The sequence below is a fragment of the Theropithecus gelada genome, chromosome X (assembly GCF_003255815.1).
Source record: "Theropithecus gelada isolate Dixy chromosome X, Tgel_1.0, whole genome shotgun sequence".
In the NCBI taxonomy this organism is placed as follows: Eukaryota; Metazoa; Chordata; class Mammalia; order Primates; family Cercopithecidae; genus Theropithecus; species Theropithecus gelada.
In genome coordinates, this window is record NC_037689.1 from 40,783,950 (window position 1) to 40,809,653 (window position 25,704).

The following is a 25,704-nucleotide window of genomic DNA, read 5'->3' on the forward strand; positions in this document are numbered from 1 at the left end:
ATAAAAATTAATGTGAAACAGTACACATGGGATGTAAAGTATTGCTATTATACAATCAAGTGTCTTGCTTTAGGAGTTAACATAATACTATCCCCATTGTATCGATGGAGAATGCTATTCTCAGAGAAGTCGAGATCATCCACCTATATACAGTCACATAACATGCCCACAGCAGAACCAGGACTGTTCAAAGTGCGTGACTCACAGGCAAATATTAACATGCCCCGAAGGAGCAAACTTTAGAAATGTCTTCCAAACACATTTTGGGGACAGAGCTCATGGTTCATTCCCCAGATGATGGAGAACTGGGTACAGAAATCTTTGCTATAAAAATGGCCAATGGAAAGAGGCTGTGTTCAGGGCATAGATTTGCATCGAAGCTCTGTCACCTAGGGTGAATGGGCAAATTCTGAAGAAAAGGCCAAGCTCAGAGATTGGAGACACTCTTAAGAATGATGATGTTATCCTGGCAGAAACTCATCAGTAACAAAGACACACAAATGAGGTTTCTGAAACTGTCAGGTTTCAATGTGTGGCCCATGAGCAATGGTGGGTGGTAATTATGAAGGCTGATAGCATTTCACATTGTCATTAAGAATCTTTTAAATATATTATTTTGTTTGCCCTGACAGTTTCCTTTTCAGAGCAAACAAAATACAACTGTGAAATGAACTTCTGGTTTTGGTAACTAAAGTGCTCTGGGGTAAAAATGTTTAACTTCACTAATAATCATGAATGAAAAATAAAACCTAAGAGTTGAGAGAAAGATTTAATAATATATGATACAGTCTCAGCAAAGGTACAGTGACACAGACATTCTCATCCACTGCAGACAGGAATGTCGCTGGGCACAACCTTTCTAGAAGGTAACTGAGCAGTAGTATCAAGGGTCTTACAATAGTCTTACTGCTGACCCTCAGAATGCAATCCTTGCATATTGTAATCCCTGGAATGTATCCTACAGAAATAAGAAATGAATGCAAAGATGTTGGCACCAGAATGTTCATTGCAATAACTTCTATTAAAAAGATAGAAACAACTTTAAAGTTCAACATATGGTACAAAATGGAATATTATCAAGTCATAATAGTAAGGGACACTGGAAGATACTTCTAATGTAATATTAAGTCAAAAGGGCAAGATACAAAAATCTATGTAAATTATGACTATTTTGCAAAGGATATAAGAGTATATGTATATAAATATATGTATAAATGATACTGAATGGAAATAGACCAAATTGTTAACAGTCATAGTCTTAGGAAAGTAACATTAAAGATGATTTGTGTTTTCTTCTTTGTATTTCTCTACATTCTCCATTTTTATGAGCTAATATGTATCACTATTATAATCACAAAAATAATACATGCTATTTTAAATGGAGTGCTATGGCCATCGTTTGGAGGTTTGGGAGTGTGGTGACAGAATTATAGTTCAATGTCAAAGTAAAAGGGGTCATAAATCAGTGGTTGAAGGCACAGGAAAGAGGGCAAGGAGACAAAAGAAAACTCTTTAGTAACCCAGTAGACCGCACAAGCAAGAAACTCAAGAGGCTGCAGAAGAAGCTATTACATTTAGAAATCACTTGATATTACCTGTTTTGTTTAAAGGGGGTAAGCTTAAAGTAACATCTGAAATAAAATTATAAAAATTAGCATAACTACTGGCATGGTTTATAAACATGTGTGTCTTCCAAGGTTCCTTAAACATTTCCCTTTTCCCCAAATCTGGGAGAAGTTAGTTTTGCAAAAGCCAACTGACACTACTAAATGTTTTTGCTACCCGTCGTCTCATTACTCCATTCTCCAACCCCTGGAGACAATTCCTGAGCAAATGTTCATTGATTCAAATGCAAGTTACATGTCTAAACACTTAGCAACACTTCCGTAACCATTAGATTTGAATAAACTCATCTATGTTGTTTACTATTTTGTCCCTTTTTTTTCTATTATAATGAAAGTCCCTAAGGGATATGATATTTCCAACATTAATACTGATTTTAACATATAGACCTGTGGATGCATAATACATTTTTACCAGCGGTACATTCTTATAAAGCAATTTAAAATAATTCTAGCTTAAATTTGGAGTAAATGACCATTATATTCGACTAACTTTTAAGAAAATCTCATTTGGATCCTGTTTGATTTAAAATCCAATTTAAAATCTATTCTATTGGCATTTCTTTAAATCCAAATCATTCTAGAATTTATCATTCTGGATGAAATTTTAGGAAAAAACCAAAAGCATTTATTACATGATCATACTTAAAACACGGTACACACACACACACACACACACACACACACACAAATGGGATCCAAAAACTGCACCAAAGCTAAATTGAAGATATTATTTTCACTGTGAGAGGTAACTGCACATAAAAATGGTAACATCCGTCCCTTCCCATTGGGCCAAATATGAATTTAAACCAGTTTCAATCAGTATGAGCTGCATCTATGATTGTTTAGTTCTTTAACCACCAACCACATGGTGAGATTTGATTTTAACCAAGGGCTTGTGAAAAGTGTTGGGGTTTCATCAAAATAAGATGGAAGGAAGGCTGTCTACCCATTCTGTTCACTTACTGGAGGGAACAGAATGTACTGCTCTGCCCCCGTGCTTTGAATACAGCCCACTTCTTTGCCCTTTTCTCTAGCATGATGGGGAAGCCATTTTTTTTCCATTTCATACTATTTAAAAATTGATCAAATCATCTGTAAAAAGGCTATCTTTGAACATGCTGTGCCTCCAAATCCATGCTGAATCATATTGAATTACTGGATGTGCTTTTCACATTTAAACAATCTGTCATGTAAAACTTGTTGGCATTGTGTTGGACAGCAAAGGAATGGAGAATTCAAAATGTGATCGATATTTCTTTTCTTTTTAAGCTAACAATTAGAGTGGTGGACGGCTCTCTTCCCTCCATGACTGTAAGAATGTTATCATTTAACCAGAAAGTTTAGGTCACTCTCCAGGGTTGACAAGTTTTGTTTTGGGTTTTTGTTCTGGGTTATTTGAAACTACTCGATGTATTCAGAAATAATTTAGAGATGGAAACCTTCAACACCATTCATTACACTTATATTCATATTAAAGGTTATCAATTTTCACTTGCTTCAGAAAAATTCTTACCATTGAGGCTTGTTGTTTCAACCTCTTTTTGTCCCGAGGAGAAAAACAATACAAAGATATAATTAAAACAAAACTTTAACAAATTGGACTAAATCTAGGTTTAAATTTTTTCAAAATCTTGCCTGGAGTACCACTGGAGGAGGGGGCAAAACTGACAACAGATAATTTAGCTGCAGGAGAAAAAAAAAATTAAATAAATACTTTGAAACAATTATTTGTCAAATTTTAAAGAATTAAAACTTTTGAGATATAATTATAAAAAGAAGTAGAAAACACACTAGCAGACCAAGATGTAGTTAAATCTGCATGTCCCATAAGCGCTCAGTGAGTATAAAATTTAATCAGAGAATTGTAGAAAAAGAACCCAAGATGAGTGAACCTGAGACCCCTGACCACAAAGCTTGCTAACTACTTATGGAATATTATAGAAATAAGATTAGGAACCAGACCAAAATACAAGAAATACTACTTTAAAATTTTTTCAGCCAGAGCATTCTAGAAAACATTTTAAATATCTTGCTGAATTACAATCATGAAATATATTGGCACGCTGGTGCCATTCTGTTATGATGATGCCTAGCAAATCTTCCCACAGTAAATTTAGGATTAAAAAAATTGCTACCACTCAATACGGTACTACCTAACCAGATTTCCTGGCAAGTTATTTTAAAATATGGCTGCTATTAAGGCAATTAATCAAGTGATAAATTTCCTGTGGAATGACTCCACTTAAGCTAAGAAGTCAATCTACTACATACATTTTACATATTTAAATATTTAAAAGATCCAATGGCTTGACCTCTACCTAAACATGGGAAAAGCAAACACAAACATTTTATAACTAAAGTAAGTTTTGCAGTAGGGAGCCTGATTTTCAGCTGGTATGGACAAAATTTGGGTGCGTCAAGGCACTTTGGCTGGCCTGTTTTAGACTGCTCATGTGTTGGCTGAGACACACACAAACGGTCTGTCCACATTATTGTTTCCATATTTTGTCATTTACTACATTTATTTATTTCTTAAATTACCAAGGATATTTCTTGAGAAGTAAGACAGTTCCTGAGCAATAAGATTCAAAGCATAGATACAGAATCCTTTTTGCTCTTGGGACAGAACAAAATAATTGGCCACAACTAGTTTTTAAGGAATGACTATTAATTCTTGCGAATATTGATGAATGACGACACTGTGCAAAGAAGAGACCGCTGGGCATGGCTGCCCATCCATCCCTTGATGCTACACTGGCTCTTACCTTCCAGTGTGCACTGCTCTCTCCCAGGGCACCTAGAACCCAGGCTGTGACTAGACCCAGTGTGTCCCCCCAGAGCCCCATTCCCTATTCTATGCAAACAAGGTTTTGCAGATATCACCATGATTCAGTTTGCTGAGGACTATTCTGCTGGAAGAAAAATATAGTGGTTCATTGTGCCCTAGAAGCTTAACAACTAGGGGGCAAATTGGCGAGATCAAAAGAGCTTGGACTTTGGAGGCCTGCAGTCCTGGGTTTGAATCTTTGCCCCATTACTCAAAAACTTATAAAAATAATAGTTACTACTTACCAAGGGTTTACACTGTGCCTGGCACATGTGTTATCTCATTCCATCTTCACAACTACCCCACGAGCAGGTACTATTATTCTCCCCAATTTACAGGAGAGGAAACTGAGGCATGGAACGGTTAAAGGAAGTAGCCCAAAACCACACAGCTAGCAATGAAGGCAGGAAGGTGGTGGCCAAATTACAACTCCAGTCGTCTGGCTCCAGAGAATGTGTGAACATGAGCATGTTTTATCCTCCCCAAGCCCCAGTTTTCTCATCTATAACACGAATATTTCCTATGCTGCAAGATTGAGAGGAGAACGAGGAGATGTCTGAAGACTTCCAGATACATAGCAGTGCATGAGAAGTACAGCTATTGTGATTAATTGGATTTAAATAATGAATCAATAACAGTAGAAGCTCATTTGCACACAACTATAGAAAGAACGTGAGTTGACTCACTCCCCATCATAAAAGATTGTTCTAGAATAGATGGTGTACCCGAAAGAGTACAGAAGTAGGAGACAGAGAAGCCATGTGCTGCCTCTGTGTGACATGGAGCTATGTGATCTTAGAGGAGTTCCTCAGCCACTCCAGGCTGCATTATCTCATCAACTAAGGGACAGGGCTGGGTCTCTTTATCCCTAAGGTCCCATTCCAGCTAGCAGTCTCGAGTTCGGGTTCTGTTCCAGGCTCCTGCCAATCTGGGTTCTAATGTATTTGCCTTCCCATTCTAGTGAGTGCTAAGCCCTTAGAATCCTAGTGAAACATATCCTTTTGGTGGAGGTACTGAGGGTGTATATTTAAGTGAACATCTCATCTCCTCCCTTAAATGTAAAAACATCTGGCATGTTTATGTTCCTGATACCCTTCAAGAGACTTGTGAACTAGAATACTAAAAATAACTGATGAACTTAAGTAATCACTGTAATGAAAACTAGCAATTTAGTCTCCTGTGATTTGTTGCCTGGCTTTGTCCAGCAATATGGATGGATCAATATGGCTGTCCTCCGGTCTACGCCGGCTATTGATTTTTCAGGAGTAGGCTTAATGACCTAATTAAGCTTCTTGGAGGAAAATAATTTTGTTGTACCTGACTACATGCCATGTTTCATAGAGAACTTATAGAATAATATTTTCCTGAAATTCCCCATTTTCCTGAAATTCCCCAGAGTTCTAAAAAAAAAAAAAAAAACTTACCAGGTGGTGGTGACAAACTGGAATTATCAGTATCTTCTGTTGAGGAAAAGAGGTGATTCAGAATTAGTTTCATGAGGACTAAAATCAATACAATTATATTAAGGATTTTTTGTCAAATAAGTAGGTTTTAGCTACTCATGTCACTAAAAAAAAGTATGTGAATGTTTATCAGCCTCACTACTGTAACAATTTTACTATCCCTGTGTACTCCATCCCATCATGTTATAAACCTCAAATGTGCACAATAAAATTTATTTTTAAAAATAAGATAAATTAGTTTAATTTATGCACACATTTGTAGGAGATTTAACATCTTTAATGGAAGTGAACGTAAGCTGAATTACAAATAGCTACCAAAAGAGGGCAGTATGTTAATTTACTATTATTTTCAACAGCCTAATCAATCCTTTTTAATTCTCTACAGAGACCTATCTTTGGTGAGGCAATCTTTCCAATTTTGAACTGTTGGTGGTGCTTCATCTATTTTGTCATATAATGGTTTAGCTAATTTCAAACTGAAAATGATGACTAAGAACGTCAGCTGTTGGATAATATTCCTAAAAATGTATAAAAGTAAACGTGTATGTTTGCATAAATTAAACTTCCGTTAACTGTGCTGCTTTTGAACACAGGCGTTGTATCTATTCAGCCATTTCTTTCTTATGAGTTAAGCTAGATCAGACGTCTCTGGGTTTATAAACTACAAGAGCTGCTGAGTTATTTATTTGGGGAAAGTGCTCAGATCCCTTAAAAGAAAAGTAATTCTATATTTCTGTCTATGAAAATAATACATACTTATTGGAGAAACTTTAGAAATGACAGATAAGCAAGAAGAAGAAAATAAAAACCATCTATAATTTTGCCACTCAGAGAAAAATGACATTAACATGTTGGTATATATTACTCTTTCTATGTGTGTATATATATGTACATATATACAGATATATGCATATGTTTATATGTGTATATATATTTACATATATACAGATACATGCATATGTTTATATGTGTATATATGTATGTATATGTATAAGGATTATATCACACAAATATATTTATAACTTGATTTTTCTTATGACAATATATCCTGAATGTCATTCTGTATCATCAGTTTTCCACAACACCATCTATGATGGCTGAATAGCACTTCAATTGTTGTATGTACCATTTATCTATATAACACATTTCCTCTTAATGGGCATTTTGGTGTGTACGATTTTTCATGATTACAAACAATGCTGCAATAAGTCCTTTGGGCTAAATTTTTACATATATATGTGGCTATTTCTTTCAGAAATTCCATAAATATTGTTTGCAAAATGCCCTAGAGAAAACTTGGACCAATTTACACTACCCTTTGGGAGTGATACATCCCCAAACACTGACCCACATGGGGTGTTATCTTATACATGAAAAAAAATTAATTACAAAGGGATAATTATTTTCACAATGATATCTTGAGATATAATTAATAGGAAAAAGTAAGTATGTTTGCAAACTAACAAAGAACAGTGAAACATACCTGGTAGCCTCCAGAAGCCTATTTTCTTGAAATGATGGTAGGGTACTGATTGTTTTCTGGGATAATTAAAATCATAGTTCTGCTTGAAAGCAGGACTGAATAAGTGCCCAAGTTCCCCAATTACCCTGCAGCCAACAAGGCAAAAGTAGGCAAGTGGCTAGGTGCTTTGGTGCCCTAATTTAATTGGAGTTACTTCTTCCTTAGTCTCTGTTCTTCCATATCTCTCATGTTACTTTAATATTCCACTAATCAGAGTCTGTTGAGTTAGCTTTTAAAGGGTTAATTTTGTTTTTGAGACACGGTCTCACTTTGTTGCCCAGGCTGGAGTGCAGTGGTGCAATTGTGGCTCACTGCAGCCTCGGACCTCCCAGGCTCAAGTGATCCTCCCACCTCAGCCTCTTGAGTAGCTGGGGACCATAGGTATGTACCACCACACCTAGCTAATTATTTTACTTTATTTTTTGTAGAGACGGGGGTCTCACTATGTTGCCAGGGCTGGTCTTGAACTCCTGAGGCTCAAGCACCCACCTCGGCCTCCCAAAGTGCTGGGATTACAGGTGTGAGCCACCATGCCCAGCCTGAAAGGGTTAATTTAAAAAATATATTTTGGAGCACTTAAGGGGTTATCAGTCATTCACATCTTAGTATGAGTTCATTTGAATTGGGTGAATTCATCTGATCATCTAGCAAAGAGCTACCACAGTGGGCAACGTGGGAAAGCCCTGGGTAAAATCAATATTCAATATGGACTACCCTCAGAATGACACCTGTCAGTGTGGGCAGGTAAAGCGACGAAGGGCAGGCACCTGGCAAAGGCAGGCAGCAGGATGAAGGCACCTGGGAAGACTTAGGTACCAGAGAAGAGGGATGGAGAGTGACGTCGAGGGGCAACAGAGGCTAACATTGCTTCACTGACAATTTTGCCCAGTGGATGGCCATAGTTCCAACCTTCTCCACTGCCAAATCTGTTGACCAGAGCTGTGTACACACAGGGGGCTGATTTGCATTTCACCTCTTTCTTACTTATTAGAAAAAAATGGGCAACTCAAGCGTAAGAGAAGAGCCAGAGCAGAGAAGGAAGTTTTTCTGGAAACTCACAAAACTGGTCCACCATCCCTGAGTTTGATAGGCGTGGGCTTATAATCAAGAGCTGAAACTTGATCAAAATGTAGACGAGGCTGGGCGCAGTGGCTCACATCTATAATCCCAGCACTTTAGGAGGCCGAGGCAGGAGGATTGCTTGAGGCCAGGAGTTCGAGACCAGCCTGGCCAACATGGAGAAACGCCATCTCTACTAAAAACACAGAAATTAGCCAGGCATGGTGGTGCACATCTGTGATCCCAGCTACTTGGGAGGCTGAGACATGAGAATTGCTTGAACCCAGGAGGCAGAGGTTGCAGTGAGCTGAGATCACACCACTGCACTCCAGCCTGGGCGACAGAGCCAGACTCTGTTTCAACAACAACAACAACAAAAAAGTAGATGAGGGGTTGGACCGTCTCTTTCATCAAGAAACGTACAGGGCTCTCAGTAACTCCCAACAGGAAAGACGGCGCTCTACTTTGATGAAGGGAGGGAATCTAGTAAATTAAAGCTAGATATTTTTAAATGATTCTTCTCTGCTTTTTTCTTTTGGCATTTCTTTTTCCTTTAGGAACCCAGCTACTCAGTGACTAACATGTATTCACTTTTTCTGTCTCTCATTATGATGCTCCACCTCACTCCTGGTCCAACCTAGAGGTATCCCCCCAGGACTTACACTTCCCTGAGGATCAGCTTATGTTTCTCTTGGGCCCTTTCCTAACTCACTTCCCATTTGTTACAACTTAAAGAGGTGGTCGTCATATCCAGTGAGTCATATATTTGAGCTCCATGCCACTCTTAGGAGACAAAACATTTCCATTGTTAAAAAGATTCATAAACAAAGAAAGGAAAAACATTTAAAATTTTCAGATTTTCCTTTGGAACCTACAAAGAGCCAATTTTCAAGCATTATTCATTTATGGAAGTCTCAATTTAAGTCAATAAATAAAATTATGGTGCTGTGTCTATAAAATTTACTCAGTATGACTCCCTAGTGATTTTTTTTTTTTTAAACAAAGTCCATATATTCCAATTAGGATGAGCAGGAGTTTGGCTTAGAATGGAAGCCAAATGGAGCCAGACGAACTGGAAACTTAAGAAACTGGCCCCATCGATGGAGTCTCTTTCCCTGCATCCCCTTCCAGGCACTTTTTTTTTTTTTCAGTTATTGCCACTACCTTCCAAACTCTAATCCCACATGGCCAAGTGTGGTTTGAGCACTGCCATGTGAATGTCTTGCTGTCATTGCTTCTCCAACTTGGTATATCCAAGAACTCATCCCTCATCACCCCACATCATTTCCACATTTGATCAGTTCCTGAACTCAATAGTATTGCCAGTAACACCAGCCAAACATTGAAGTTGAAAACTTCAGTACCAGTTTGCTGTTGCTGCTGTACCATTAACTTAGTGGCTTCAAACACAAAATTGTTATCTTAGAGTTCTGCAGGTCAGACGTCCAGTAGGAGTCTCACCAGATTAAAATCAGTGCTGCCGATGATGCTAGGCCACATTCTTTTCTGGAAACTCCAGGGGAGAATCCATTTCCTGCTTATTCAGGATAAGCAGAATTCAGATCCTTGTGGTTGTAGGACCAAGGTCCTCATTTTCTTGCTAGCAATAAATTGAGGGCCATCCTTCAATTCCCAGAGTCTAGAAGCCCTCCACATTTCTTGGCTCATGCCCCATTCCTCCATCTTCAAAGTCAGCCATGATGGGACAGGGCCAGGTCTTTCTCAGGTGGCATCACTCTGACTCCTCTTCACTTTTAAGAGCTATTAGGCCCACCCAAGTAGTCCACGATAATCTCATGGTCTTTCATTTTAATCACACCTGCAAATTTCCTTTTGCTATGTAAGGTAACGTATTTATAGGTTCCAGGGATTTTAAGATGTGGACATCTTTGGGGAGCCATTAGTCTTTCCACCATACTCAGAAACCCAGTTTCCTAAATTATGGAGAATGAGTTGCAAGGAACCATCCTTCAAGAGAGAAAATCCTACAGGGGTCAAGTGAAGAGCTCAGAAACAAAGAGTTACTTTTAACAGTAGAGTCGAGTCTACAAACCAAGATGCTAACTCTCTGGCCATTGCTCCTGACTCCTTCCCATCCCCAACTCCCACCTCCATATCCAGTCATTGCATCCCGGGCAGTCTTCTCATTGTAGCATGGGGCTGTTGCAAGGATTCTCAAAGAGAGAATGTACATGGCATAACAGGAATAGCAAAAACTGATCCATGCTTCCTGTGATCCAGGCTTACCACATGAAGGACTTCAAACACACTTTATTATTTAATCAGTCAACAACTTTGCAAATGTGATGAACACTGAGGATCCTCAGATGGATCGATTATCCTGGATTACCTGGGTGGGCCCAATCTAGTCCATGAGTTCTTAAAAGTGGAAGAGGAAGGCAGAAGAGTGGGTCAGAGTTATGCCACGAGAAGGACTCCTCGACCCTGAAGAGGTAGGTGATATCATTAACATCATTCCTTGTTAGTGCTTGAGAAACTGAGGCTGGGTGAGGTTTAGAAACTTGTTCAAGGCCCCACAGATCATTGCTTGTAGACCTGAGATTTGAACGAAGACAGTTTGACTTCTGAGCCTAACCTCTGAGGCTCTACTCTATCCCAGTTCCAATGATAAACTCTGTAGACCATAAACGAATACAGAAATGTGGGGTATTATTATTATTATTATTATTATTATTATTTTGAGACAGAGTCTCGCTCTGTCACCCAGGCCAGAGTGCAGTGGCTTGATCTCGGCTCACTGCAAGCTCCTCCTCCTGGGTTCAAGCGATTCTCCTGCCTCAGTCTCCCAAGTAGCTTGGATTACAGGCACCTGCCACCACGCCTGGCTAATTTTTGTATTTTTAGTAGAGATGGGGTTTCACCGTGTTGGCCAGGCTGGTCTCGAACTCCTGACCTTAAGTGATCTGCCTGCCTTGGCCTTCCAAAGTGCTGCGATTACAGGTGTGAGCCACCGTGCCTGGCCGTAGGGTATTATTATTAATCTTCCTTAATCTCGCTCTCGTCTGTCCCTTCTCCCCATGTTCACTGCCCTCTTCCATACCCAGACCATCATTGCCTCATACCCGGATGAAAAATTAGAACCCTAGAACCTTCTAATTGGAAGGAATCCTAACATTCTTTGCATCCTATTTCTTCCCCCATACAGTAATCCATCCACCAATTGTACACCCACAGTCTCAATTCAGCCTCCAAACAAGTTTTATCTTGTCTACATAGTGGGAATTATGCTGGAGTTTTTTGTTATTATTATCCTTTTAGTGACAGGGTCTTGCTCTGTTGCCCAGGCTGGAGTGCAGTGGCACAATCATAGCTCACTGCAGCCTACCACTCATGGGCTCAAGGGATCCTCCCACATCAGCCTCCTGAGTAGCTGGGACTATAGGCACATACCACTACACCTGGCTATTTAAAAAAATTTTTTTCAGAAATGGGGGGGTCAAACTCCTGGGCTCAAGTGATCCTCCTGCCTTAGCCTCCTGAGTAGCTGGGACTACAGAGGTGTGGCACCATGCCCAGCTCCAAGTTACTGAAAATTTGAATTACTCACTAACATATAAAAATCAGGAAATTTCAAATAAAATTCCAATTTTTCACCTTGCTTTACAAAATTGTAAGTTTTGGGAGATGACCCCTTTATGTTGGCTCCCTGGCCCTCTAAAGCATGCCCTGGTTACAAAAGCTGATGGAGCTGGCTCTCTCCTCTTTATATCTTCAAGTATTCATTGACTACACCCTTCATTCACTTGGCATTTGGACAGATGTCATCTAACTTTTCCACTGTGTGCCTTGTTTACCCAACTAGATGCTAAGCTGCTTGATGCTTTATTTATTACCTTCCAGGAATCTAGTCCAGTGTCTTGTTTGTGGTTGATGTCCTAAAATATTTTTGCAATGACTAATGAAATCCTTAAGAAATCTCCGTCAGTCAGAGATCAGTCGGGAACCCACGACAGGTAGTTCAAGAGCAGGAATATAACACAGGGAAATGGTGCAACGATGAAGAACTGGAGCAATCCAAAGGTGAGTAACAGCAGGAAGATACTGGAAGAGCAAAGGAGGGAGGTAATATTACCAGATACCGATGAACAGAGCCATGGGGCAGGAGTTCAGGCCAAGGGATGTTGGAGGGGGTCTGTCCAGTGAGACTGGAATCACGGAAGAGACACAGTCCCCATTAGAGATGCCAGCCAAACCGAGAGAGGGGGAGAAATACCCTGACTTCCCCCTTTCCTCTTGCATTCCAATCTCCTGTCACTGCCACCCACTGGCCGAACCTAGCTGGAAGCCAGTTGGCAAGGAGACATGAAAGATATTGCAAGGGGTCAGGTCTCTGTGATACAGAGTAAGGGAAGGTTGGGGATTGGATCTGAAAGTAACAAGGCAAAATGACTAATGCAGAGTCAACAGAGGAAAGACTCAAGAATACTTCTAAGATGACTGTGACTCAGATTCCAAAGTTTGGAAGAGTAGTTATAGCTGCGGATCATAGCAGATAGATGCCTTAAACAGGTCTTACAAATGTATGCTAAAATGTCCACCCAAATACATATCAAAAACAACATTAAAAAGTCAGCCATTGTGAGCCCCCATTGCCTACAGCGGTGACCTAAATAACATACCCGTTACTGACTTTTCCTCTTTTCTTACCGCCTTCCCCCTTCTCTCTTTTCCTAATGCCTGCTCCTTCACTCCTGATTCCTGGGATAACCTCCCAAATAAACTACCTGCACCACAGTCATGCAAGGTCATGTCTGGGTGTTTCTGAAGTGTTCATTTTTCTCCCTGCTGTTTGACACTGTGGTAGATATTAAGACCTCAAATGTGAGATGGTTGTCTTACAGCTGTGATTGTGGTAATACTGTGAGTATTTACTTCTACCACGTTCTTCCCCAAGTTGGATGGGAAAGACAAAGGCTTAATCTTTTGGGAGTGGATCTAAAAAGATTACGACTAGCTCTCCTTGCATGAATATTTTCAACCCGACTGAAACTTGTAACCTGGTGGCAGTCCTCTGGATTGAATTACTGTTCCATAGAGAGATAATTAAAAACAAGCCACCACGCCTAGGCACTCTTATATGGGAATCCCAAACAGAACAATATTTTTGTTGTTATTACACTGGCTCTTCAGGGCTTGGGATAACAGACACTCTTCCAGGAACTGCATTTTCAGAGTTTACTACATAACCCCCAAAACTGAATGAAAACATTTCTAATCTGGCATATCCAAAACATGTTTACTTGCGCTGGGACACTGCTCAATAAGTACTCTTACATAATGTATTTATTAAACGATTAATAATGACATCATTAAAGAAAACTTCAGCTCTTAGCTGATGGAACTTCCCAAGGAGCAAGCAATCAGCAGTTCTAGGTGGACTTTGGCCAGAACGGGAAGAAGGTGAAATGTGTTCTTGAGCCCCCAGCCCCCAATTCTTGCTTTTCTCCTGCCTTCGCACAGTATCGCCCACCCATCCCCCTGGCTCTTGATCCCTCCAGAACTCATCCTGGTTCTCTCGGGGCTTTATGAACTGTCCCTTCCCCAAGGGTCCATGAGATGCATTTTGGAGCATCCATAAATGCCCCAAAATAAAATGCAAATGTGTGTTTGTATGCATGTTTTCCTGAGAAGAGCAGAGTCCCAAAAGGGAGTCTATTTTTAATTAACAAGCACTTATACACCGTTACTATATGACCGGGCACTGCATAAATATTAGCTCATTTAGCCCTCATAACAACCCTATAAGGTACGTTATCCCCATTTTACAGACAGGGAAATGGAGGAAAAGAGCAGTCAAGTAACTTGCCCAAGATTACATGTAAAAGGGCAGAACTAGGATGTGAGGCAGGCTCTCCAGCTTCACTACACCGGGCCGCTTCTCATCTTGGGCTGTGGGCTGAAAAGAAGGAAGGGCCACTGACCTACTGGGTGTCCATCGTGCTCCACCAGGAGGGATGTGCACTTAAGAAAGAATGAGAGCCTTGAAATTAACTTTCTGACCAGTAGAGGATACTGGGGGATCATTCCCCCTTCCCAGTGCCTCTGAAACTAGACACATGGCTAGCAATCTAGGCTGCTGGTCCTGGCCTGTGCTGATATGCTGATAATGGAGCGTCTTGGCTGTGCTTTTCTTTTAGAATGCTAGCCATGATTTCCATTCACTTCCAAAGTGAGTGGTATAACTTCCCAAGGCTGGTAGCTTCTAGAGCTCTTTCAGTGTGATGACATGTAAATGCTGCTTAGGCTTTGAGGGTGGGGAAAGCGGAAGGCAGACTCGCCTTTATTGGACACTGATGACACTGGCCTTATACCTGTGCTCCTCACTCAATTAAAATCTCCCCAACATTCCCATGAAACAGACAGCTCTCTACCCCAACCTTATCTTCTCCTGCCCTCCCCTCACTCAGCCACCCTGGCCTCCCTGCCGTTTCTCCAACACACCAAGCATATTCCCACCTCAGGGCCTTTGCCTCTGCTGTTCCACCTGCCTGGAACACTTTTCCCCAACAGGGTCCGTTGGTTTGCTACAGAGTCTTCTACACATTTTACTCAAATGTCACCTTCTCCAAGAGGCTGTTCCAGACCAGTCTATTTCAAACTGCAGCACTTTCTGCCTCTGCCTGATGCTTTTCATCTCTTTATGCGCAGGCTCATTGCCATCTAGCGAGTTAATATGTTTATGTATGTGTGGACATCCACAGCCCTGGGAGTGGCTGTCTCCTTAATATTTGCTTCCCTGGACCCCTGACTTGCCTTATCCTAGTCCTGGCCCTGTGTCATATATAAGCTTTTTTTTTTTTTTTTTTTTTTTTTTTCCCCACCAAGAACCAACTTTCCACCCCAGTGGGGATGATAGCACACCCATAGAGAATGCATGCCCTAGGCAAGCTTCTCCAACCCTCAGTCCATAGGCCACATGTGGCCCAACACAAATTCATAAACTTTCTTAAAACATTATGAGAATTGTGATTTTTTTTTTTTTTTTTTTTTTTAGCTCATCAGCTATCGTGTTAGTGTATTTTATGTGTGGCCCAAGACAATTCTTCTTCTAATGTGGCCCGGGGAAGCCAAAAGATTAGACACCTCTGCTGTGGGGTTATCTCTGCTTTCTCCAGAAGAGATACAGCGTGAAGAAAGAAACCCTCTCCTACCTGACCCCACTAGTGACTCTGCTGCTCGCCAGCTGACACGTTCCTTCTCACCAAAGCATCTGTCATGTATGGGTTAGCAAGAGTCCCTTGTGGGAGTCTTAAGTGCAGAAGCGCCTGGAAAGGTGGCAGGGGTGCGTGCACTAGTGGTTTGGGTGTGGCGAGCGATTTTCCAATTTCCCTTAGTTCATACCACTCTTTGCCAGTTCACCATTGAGCAGTGATCACTTGGCATCTTAGTTTCCGTTCTCTGGGTCGCAGGACCTAAGATCAAGACTGGAGCGCAAGTACATTCTTTGGGAGGTGATCCCAGGAGGCAGGGAGAAAGAGACAGGGAAGGATGGAAGCCAAGTTTGGGGTGTTTGTTGTGGATAGTGGGAGCTCAAGTCCAAAGGGACCTCTGAGAAGCATAGAGAATGCCTTCTAGAATTGTCTCCAGGAAGGGCTGGAGGCTGGGGCATTTATCCAAGGCTCCCTCCCCAACAGTTGACATTTGCTTCTGGGCCATTACTTCCCCTGCACTCCTGGGCTCTTCCTGTGACAGCTGAGCAGGCTGCCAGGGCTCAGGGGAAACCCCAGAGGCAGACAGGAGAAGTCTGCGAGCACAGAACTGTCCACCTCTTCTGTGACTGGTCTCATAGATGGCTCAAAAGGATGTGACAGGGGCACGAAAAGCAACGGCTACACTTGGGTTCCTTTGATTGACTTCCTGTACACTCTTAGATGGACACAATGGCAGAGCTCACTGATTCTCAACCCTGGCTGCACGTTAATATCACCCCCAGGGAAATTACTGATATAGTCAGTCGTGGTAGTTAGCACCTCAAATCCCAGCTACTCAGGAGGCTTAGGTAGGAGGATCACTTGAGGCCAGGAGTTTGAGACCAGCCTGGGCAACGCAGCAAGAACCCATCTCTAAAAAAAATTTTTTTAAAATTAAATGACTGATGTACAGATCCCACCCCTGATCATTTCAACCTGGGCATTTGCATTTTTGACAGCTCCTCTAACAATTCTGATGTGAAAAGAGGATGGATGGAGAAGCACTGATTCAGCCATGGCTGACATGTCGGAGTTGGAATGGACAGTGCTTGGACCTCACAGTCTCAGAGAACTGGGGAAGAGTAAAGCTGAAGAGGGTACCATCTGGTTACAAATGACAACTCCAGGGCCCCAGGTGAGTGCTTTGTGTAAGAGGAGACTGCTGCGTGGTGATAGGATTAAAACTCATGTCCCCCGCCTCCTGGTTCCACGTCGCACATGGTGCCCATGACACTCTTTAAACCTCAGAAACCACTTCCCTATGGGCTCCAAGTCTAAAGCCTTAAACTAGAAGCTGAAAACCCCTGGTGGCAGATTACATTTTCCATGAATGGCCACAGCAATATTTCTCATCTCACAAGTTCTTCCAGAACTTTGCCACTCTTCTGTCAAGAGGTGGAACCTATATCCCCTTCTGTTGATCCTGGATGGGCTTTGAGTAAGAGAACATGGTGCAAGTAACACTATGGGCTTCAGAGGATAGGTGACAAAAGGCAACAGAGCTTCTGCCTGCACGCTCTCACTCTCTCTTATCCTTAGAACCCAGGCCATGTAGAGAAGCCACATGGGAACTGAGGTTCCTAGTCCTTAGCTTCCACTGAGCTCCCAGCCAACAGCCAGCAATAACTTGCCAGACATGTGCACGGGCCATCTTGGAAGCAGAGGATCCAGCCCTCAGCCAAGATGCCCCAGTTGACTCCACGTGGACCAGGAATGAGCCCTCCTGCTGAGCTCTGCCCAAGTTACAGATCTGTGAGCAAACTAAATGACAGTTGTATTCAGCTACCAAGCTTGGGGTGGTTTGTAACACAGAAATAGATAACCGGAATATCACCCATGTCTTTCTTTCCAAACTTAGTTAACTGAGTCTGAGCTAAAGAGAATTCACAATATGTATCTTATACTGAATACTTACTATATTTGGGACATGATCGCTAATAATCCTCACAATAGCCCTACAATAGGAAGCAATCATCCTCATTTCACAAATAGAGAGTTTAATGGTAAGCCTGAACTCAAACTCGGATTTGTTTGACTTCAGAGCCCATACTTCTTTCACTAAGCTATACCATCTCCATTCACTCTATGCTCTCTGGCCACTTGAGAGGCTGTCTGTGAGTCTATCTCCTTATTAACCCATCATTCCTTCTACTTCCGTGATAATCAACAAGGCTGAATGATAGCTCTCAGTTCTATGGGGTCTTTCCAGGAGAAGGGCCAAAAGGGAGTGGCTGATCACAAGGTCATCAGCACAAAAAGATGGTGGCCAAGCTAGAGTCCTGCATGGCACATGAGCCAGATGATCAAGTAATGAAAGCTATGCTAAGAAATGTAGGCTTTATCTTGTGGAGAAGGAGAAGCAGTAGAGGCTTTTTAAGGTACATTTCAGAACAATTATTATTTTTATATTTATTATATATTATTTATATATATAAACCACAAATATATGTTACATATATACATATGTTTTTATGTCTATATATACACATATATATGTTTTTATGAATATATATACATATGTATATACAACACATAAAATTTACCATCTTAACTTTTTTTGAGATGGAGTCTCACTCTGTTGCCCTAACTGGAGTGCAGTGGCACGATCTCGGCTCACTGCAACCTTCACCTCCCAGGTTCAAACAATTCTCAGCCTCCCTAGTAGCTGGGAGTACAGACACCCACCACCACACTCGGCTAATTTTTGTATTTTTAGTAGAGACAGGGTTTCACCATACTGGCCAGGTTAGTTTCGAACTCCTGACCTCAGGTGATCCGCCTGCCTCGGCCTCCCAAAGTGCTGGGATTACAGGCATGAGCCACTGTGCCCGGCCTTATCTTAACCATTTTTAAGTGTACAGTTTGGTTGCATTAAGTATGTCCACATTTTTATGCAACCATCTCCACTTTCTCTCTTTAGAACTTCTGCATCTTCCCAAACCAAATCCCCATACCTGTTAAACAATAACTCCCCATTCTCTCCTCCCCCTTGCCCCTGTTCCTGATACAGAACAATAGTTTTTATATAACTATGAAATAAATGAGGGAAATCTGAAGTGGGAAGGCCAGAGAGTAAGCTACAGGGGTAGACTGGGAAAGATACGATGAGGACTTGAACCCATGCTTGGGAAGCTGGCATGAAAAGAGAGGTTCAACAGATCCTTCTAAGGTAAAAGTGAGAGGATTTGGTGGGGGGTCACTGGGATGTGGGAGTGAGGAATAAACAGGAATCGGCCTGCCAGCAGTTAATCTATCGAACTCCCACAGTCCACATGACCCTGTCCTGCACCCCTGAAGAAAGGAAGTGTGGCAGGTAGGTTAAGAGCCTAGACTCCAAAGACCAGGACAGCCTAGGTCCAAATCCTGGCTCTGCCATTTGCTAACTATGTAACTTTGACCACTTACTTAACCCATCTGCACTTCAGTTTCCCAGGTGAAAAACAGGCATGAAGATATAATTATAATAGGACATACTTCATAGGTACTACTGTTAAAGTATCGAGAAGAATACACAGTAAATACTGCTCACGTCAGTAGTTAATACAATGACTGTATTAGTCCGTTTTCATGCTCTGATAAAGACATACCCAAGACTGGGTAATTTATAAAGGAAAGAGGTTTAATTGACTCACATTTCCACATGGCTGGGGAGGCCTCACAATCATGGTGGAAGAGGAAGGAAGAGCAAAGGGATGCCTTACATGGCAGCGGGCAAAAGAGAGAGCCAAGTGAAAGGGGGAAATCCCTTATAAAAACATCAGATCCCATGAAACTTATTTGCTACCACAAGAACAGTATGGGGGAAACCGCTCCCGTGATTCAGTTATCTCCCACCAGGTCCCTCCCACAACATGTAGGAACTATGGGAGCTGCAATTCAAGATGACATTTGGGTGGGAATACAGCCAAACCATATCAAGGATGCATTCTCTATTCTTCATTTCCCCAGTGACTTATCTAAAAATGATTTCTCCCTTCTATGTGCAAGACTTCCACTCCAGTTTCTTTTCTCCTTATATTATTTGCTTCCAGTTTCTAAAATGTCCTTGGAATCACTTTGAGAACAGGGGAGGAGAGAGGCAGAGGGCTTCAGGAGATCTGATGACCATAACTTACGTTTTATAAGTTCTTGTACAAAGTCAAGAACAGGTGAAATTTCCAGGAAGAATGTAGAAGACACAGTTAATCACGATGTTATTGGGTTGCCCTTAAGTGGGATGCATGGTCTCCCTAGAGGGTCATAGGCTGGCTTCTAAAAAGTAACTAATTTTTTTTCTGATTATAATCATAATGTGGTTTTATGTGGGAAGAATTCTAAGCCACAGAAAAATATAAGGAAAAACTTTAAAAGTACTCCTAATCTTACCACTCAAAGATAACGTTAGCTGGCTGCAAGGATCTTCAGAATTCTCTAGGCCAGTTGCAGAACTGAAACAACGAAATAGAGCCTTGGGAGATGTTAGCTTCATGTTTTATTTAGAAGTATTAACAGATAGAAAATTGAGCTCATTAGCATGCTAGTATGTGTAGTGGCTCCATAATGCATCACCTTCGCTAGACTAACTACGTTTCCCAAAATTCCCTTTCCTGCATGTTTCTAATTAATGCAGGGCAGAAGAGAGTTTCCTGTGGGATATCTGGGCAGATGTGGGCAGCAGCCATTTTGTAGCTCAGATAGGTTGGCAATGATCAGTTGCCTTATCTTATTAGGACCAGGGAGCTGCCGGGCCTGTAACTGCTCCACCTTCTCCTGGGTTTTCCTTCAGCTTCTTTGGCTCCTGGGCCATGTGTGTACTTTATGATGAAGGGCCTAGCTTCTGCAGGACATCCATACTGCTAAGGTCAAAAGCAACAAGAAGTGACGTGGGTCTCAGTCTGTTCTCATGGGCTACAATGCATGCTTCTGGTTTCCAGGTTGTTCTTGCTCTCCCTTATCTTACATTTATCCTTCCTTCCCAACTGCCTGTCCCATAGATCTCGAGTCCCAGCATCAGATGTGAAGATGAGAGCTTTATAGAGACTGCTTAACCAGCTCCCACAGTTGTATTAGGACAAATCTCTGTAGCAAATCCCTTTGTGTGTGTGTGTGTGTGTGTGTGTGTGTGTGTGCGCGCGCGCGCGCACGTGCACGCACCTTAGTGGTTCTCCTTCTGTGATTGAATCCTGACTTACACAGTTTGAGATAGAAACCTTCTGAAGCAATTAAATGGTCTATAACTGTGCTGTCCAACATGGTAGCCATTAGCTACATGTGGCTATTTAAATTTAAATTAATTAAAGTTAAACATAATTAGAATTTAGTACCCCAGTCAAGTTTCAAGTGCTCAATACTGTGGTCACATGTGGCTGATGGCCACTGTTTTGGGCAGCACAGATACAGAGCACTTCTATTATTGTAAAAAAAAAGTTCCATTAGCACTGGTCTATAGTGATAATTACTAGTATTTACTGAGTTCTCACCATGTGTCAGATGCATTACAGGCATTTATTTTACATGCATTAACTCGGGGGTCCTCAACCTTCAGGCCAGGGATTGATACTAGTCCATGGCCTGTTAGGAACCGGGCCACAGAGCAGGAGGTGAGTGACAGGCGAGCATTACCACCTGAGCTCTGCCTCCTGGCAGATCAGCATCAGATTCTCATAGGAGTGTGAACCCTATTGTGAACTGCACATGTGAGAGATCTAGGTTGTGCACTCCTTATAAGAATCTAGTGTCTGATGATCTGAGGTAAAACAGTTTCATCCTGAAACCATCCCTCCTTCTCCCGCGCCAACCCCCAGTTGGTGGAAAAATTGTCTTCCACCAAACCAGTCCTTGGTGCCAAAAAGGTTGGGGACCACTGCATTAGCTCATTTAATCTGCCTATACCTATGGAACAGGAAGTGCTACTTTACATGTAAGGAAACTGAAACACAATGATTAAATGTCTTGTTAACATTTGACTGCAGAGCCTATGGTCTTAACCTATGCCACACTGTGAAGGTCTAGGTGGCCTGGCTTGGCACAAAGGGAGTGGGTGGCTCTGGTGGCGCCTCCTGCCCTCAAATGACTCTCTGAGGTTTGGACATTAGGCATCTCAGTAGCAACCATAATGGATTCCTCTAGTTTTCTTAGATTATATGAACTTGGGTTCTTACATGATTGCAGCAAAGAAGGGATGCCTACCCCACCCCATTCCACCTTCCAATGGCAGAATGAGATGCACCAACAATTCTGGCAAGAAGGGTCCCAGTCAGATGTATGGGTTAAGGCAATGCAAGCTGCTACAACAAACATGCCCTGAAATCTCAGGAGCTTTAAAAAATGGAAGTTTATTTTCCAGGTACAGTTTAATCAGCAGCCTAGAGTGAAGGGGTGGGAGGCCAGGGAAGAGGAATGTCATTCAGGGACCCACACTGACAGAGGTACTGCTATCTTCAATATGAAGATTCCAAGTTTGCTCTGGAGAGTACCATCTGGCAGGCAAACAGGGAAAGAGAGAAAGTGATAGGAATCAAGTGGGAGATCTTTTTTTTTGAGACAGAGTCTCACTCTGTCACCCAGGCTGGAGTGCAGTGGCACGATCTCGGTTCACTGCAACCTCCACCTCCCAGGTTCAAGCGATTCTCCTGCCTCAGTCTCCTGAGTAGCCAGGATTACAGGGTTGTACCACCACACCTGGCTAATTTTTGTATTTTTAGTAGAGACGGGGTTTCACCATGTTGGCCAGGCTTGTCTCGAACCCCTGACCTCAGGTGATCCGCTCTCCTTGGCCTCCCAAAGTGCTGAGATTACAGATGTGAGCCACAGCGCCTGGCGAGGTGGGAGATTTTTAATGGCCAGGCCTGGAGGTGGCACACATCACTTATACCCACGTCCATTGGCCAGCACTCAGTTACACCGCCACTTCTAACTACACGAGAGGTTGGGAAATGTAGCCTAGCTGTGTGCTGAGGAAGAAAAAGTAAAAGCTTTGGTGCCAGCCAGTGTCTGCCACGTCAGATTTAATTTGAGTGCTGTAAAGTAATTAATACCCATTAAACCAAGGGTAGGACAAGATTAATGCTAAAATCACTCTCCCCAGCCACCATTTTCTCTCTTGTTCTTTGTCATGATATTGACAAGGTCAAAAGTCAGGCAGTCAGTATGAACCCGAGGAGGAGAAGTCCTTGCCACTTTGAGGCTGAATATAAACAACCCCTTCTTTGTGACTCACCCTATCAGCTTTGCTCCTAGCGAACGTTCATGTCGTGGTTCTTCCGGGACCCTTGAGAGTGGGACTCCCATGTGAGGAACTAGTTCTGTAAACAATTACGTGCTAATAAAAAACCATTAAGAAGGTTGGAATTAGGCATAGTCCTGCTGCATAGAAATCCTACTTAGTTGGAAAAATTGTATGTTTAAGTTGCCTCTGTTCTGAAGCCATGTTAACCCTTAACCTTCAGAAAATCCTTAGCCAGCCTTTATACATTGGTAGCTCCTGTTCTAATAATGTCTTCTCCTCATATTTTCTTTGGCTTGTCATGAGCTTTGAAAGTCTGATCTGAGATCGCTCACTTTTAATAATCTGTAACTCTGACTTGGTAGTCTCCTACATATGAATAAAATGCCTGTGTTCATTTATTTCTAATGAATAAATGAACACGCCTGCTGAGTCAAGCCTTAAATGTGATTAAGGGACTGGGCTCTCCAGGGAGACTGACTTGGGTTCAGATCCTGGCTCTGCCTTGAGTAAGTTTCTAACATTTCTCTGCTTGTATTTCTCCTTATCTGTAAAATGGGAGTGATTACTTTGAATGAAATTATATTACATTTATCAAGCATTTTATCACAGTTTCCACAATAAGGTGTAATTATTATTAATTCAGACTGTATGATTCTGTGTCCTTGGATAAAGTTTACCATTATATAATAAACTACTTTTTTCACTTAATGCAAGCAATGTGCTATCAGTAATTGGTAGAGGGCATTTTAAAAAATCATGAAGATGGTTTCTTCCAGGATTTGCATGCATGAGATATCCATTCTGACTACAAAACATTCTTATCTATTCACTAACACTAGGTTAGCGAGAATGTCTGTTAGAACACTGTGTTCATCTAATTCAAGTCGCCATAGTTTAGGATCATCATAGGAAGGCACCTCCTGGAAAGACCATGGGGTTCCATCCCTTCGTATTACACATCAGGAAACTGAAGTTCGCAGAAATCCACTTCAGAGGTAAAGGAGACTTGAAGATGACCTGTGCAATGCTGTTCATTTTGCAAAGGTAGTCATTTAGATCGTACTTTCATCATTTCAAAAATTGCTTATTTATCCACAATAGGCTGCACACAAAAAAAATTAGAGTGTGAGGCTAAGGCTGGGTGCGATGACTCATGCCTGTAATCACGGCGCTTTGGAAGGCTGAGGCAGGTGGATCACTTGAGCCCAGGAGTTTGAGACCAGCCTGGGCAACATGAAGAGACTTCATCGCTACTAAAAATGTTAAAATGAGCTGGGTGTGGTGGTACATGCCTATAGTCCAAGCTACTTGGGAGGCTGAGGTGGGAGGTGCACTTGAGCCCAGCAGTTAGAGACTGCAGTGAGCTACGATTGCACCACTGCATTCCAGCCTAGGCGACAGAGCGAGACCCTGTCTCTAAAAAATAAAAATAAAATAAAAATAGAGTATAATGGTTGCACCGTTTGGGATTATATTAATACTGGTTTTCTACTGCTGATCACAAACACTGGATACTGTCATATATGGTTTTACTCGACACCAAAAATGAGAACAATCTTACTTAAATAAATTGTGTAAAAGCATCTTTTAGGGCTTGGAGTTTACTGGAAGAAAAGAATTACAAAATAGGTCATGGGTGGGGAAAATACCAGATACCAAAATAGTCCAACCCCTTCAGTCTACAAGTGAGGAAACACAAGCTCAGAAATGTGAAGTCATTTGCCAAAGTTTATTCTTTTAATCCCATTTTTGAAGGCCTACTGTGTGCCAGGCACGGGGGTTATAGCAGGGAATAAAACAAAGTCCCTGGCCTCAAAGAGAGCTTATATTCTACTCATATTATGCAACTCACTTCAAAGTTTTAAAACTCTACTTTGAAAATATCCTGTAACTGAAAACTTCTCACTAATTCAAACCCATCTCCTTCTGCCTGTGTACACCAAAACCCAGAATTTGTTAGACTTCACTGCGGATCCAAATCTGTGTAATATTAAATCATATTTCAAGTTAGGAGCAAGGCAAAAATGTCTACATAACTGAAAGACAACAGAGCGATGCGTTCAATTCCTGTTCATTCAATTAATCAGATAATTATAAGCAATTCTAATTTATACACTACAACAAAATTACTGCCATTTTATATCTTTATCTCTTCTTTAAATTAAAAAACTCTATGCTGTATTAAACACTATAGAGTAACTTTTACCTTATGCTCTGTTCATTTCTAAAAGAAAAGTAACAAAAGGGTATAGGTCACGCCTAACACAGATGTTAAAGACTAACACAACTGCCACAAACATCATTGCAAAAGTATCTCTAACTTACCTTGATTTTTTTTTTTTTTATAGCCCTGTAATCTTATAAACATGAGGCCTCTTGGCAAGATCAATGTGTTTCTTGTTATTTCTTGAACTAAGGATGTACCCACTATTAAGGTGCATTTAAGGTGCATTTCAACAGCGTGTTCTCTTGGAATATCAACTGAATCCCTAATAGGTTAAATCAGCAGAACGGTTGCTTTATGCCTTAGATCACTCTTTATCTTTTTTTTTTTTTTTTTGAGACGGAGTCTCACTCTGTCATCTAGGCTGGAGTGCAGTGGCGCCATCCCAACTCACTGCAAGCTCTGCCTCCCGGGTTCATGCCATTCTCCTGCCTCAGCCTCCCGAGTAGCTGGGACTATAGGTGCCCACCACCATGCCCAGCTAATTTTTTTGTATTTTTACGAGAGACGGGGTTTCACCATGTTAGCCAGGATGGTCTCGATCTCCTGACCTTGTGATCCGCCCA

The 25,704-nt window shown here is 41.6% G+C and overlaps 1 protein-coding gene across 9 annotated transcripts in view; it reads right to left on the minus strand.

The window, feature by feature from the left end:
* ADGRG2 (adhesion G protein-coupled receptor G2) overlaps nt 1-25,704 on the minus strand; it is a 94,225-nt gene that overhangs the window by 43,817 nt on the left and 24,704 nt on the right. For 3 of the 9 annotated variants that reach the window (XM_025372246.1, XM_025372251.1, XM_025372244.1), the window contains exons 2-5: nt 5,877-5,912; nt 3,261-3,308; nt 3,139-3,162; nt 1,596-1,631 (exon numbers count right to left, since the gene is read on the minus strand). In XM_025372246.1, coding sequence (XP_025228031.1) covers nt 1,596-1,631; nt 3,139-3,162; nt 3,261-3,308; nt 5,877-5,912 — 144 coding nt within the window. The remainder of the gene's footprint in view (nt 1-1,595; nt 1,632-3,138; nt 3,163-3,260; nt 3,309-5,876; nt 5,913-25,704) is intronic. The other 6 variants (XM_025372249.1, XM_025372245.1, XM_025372250.1 and 3 more) reach the window with 4 other exon arrangements.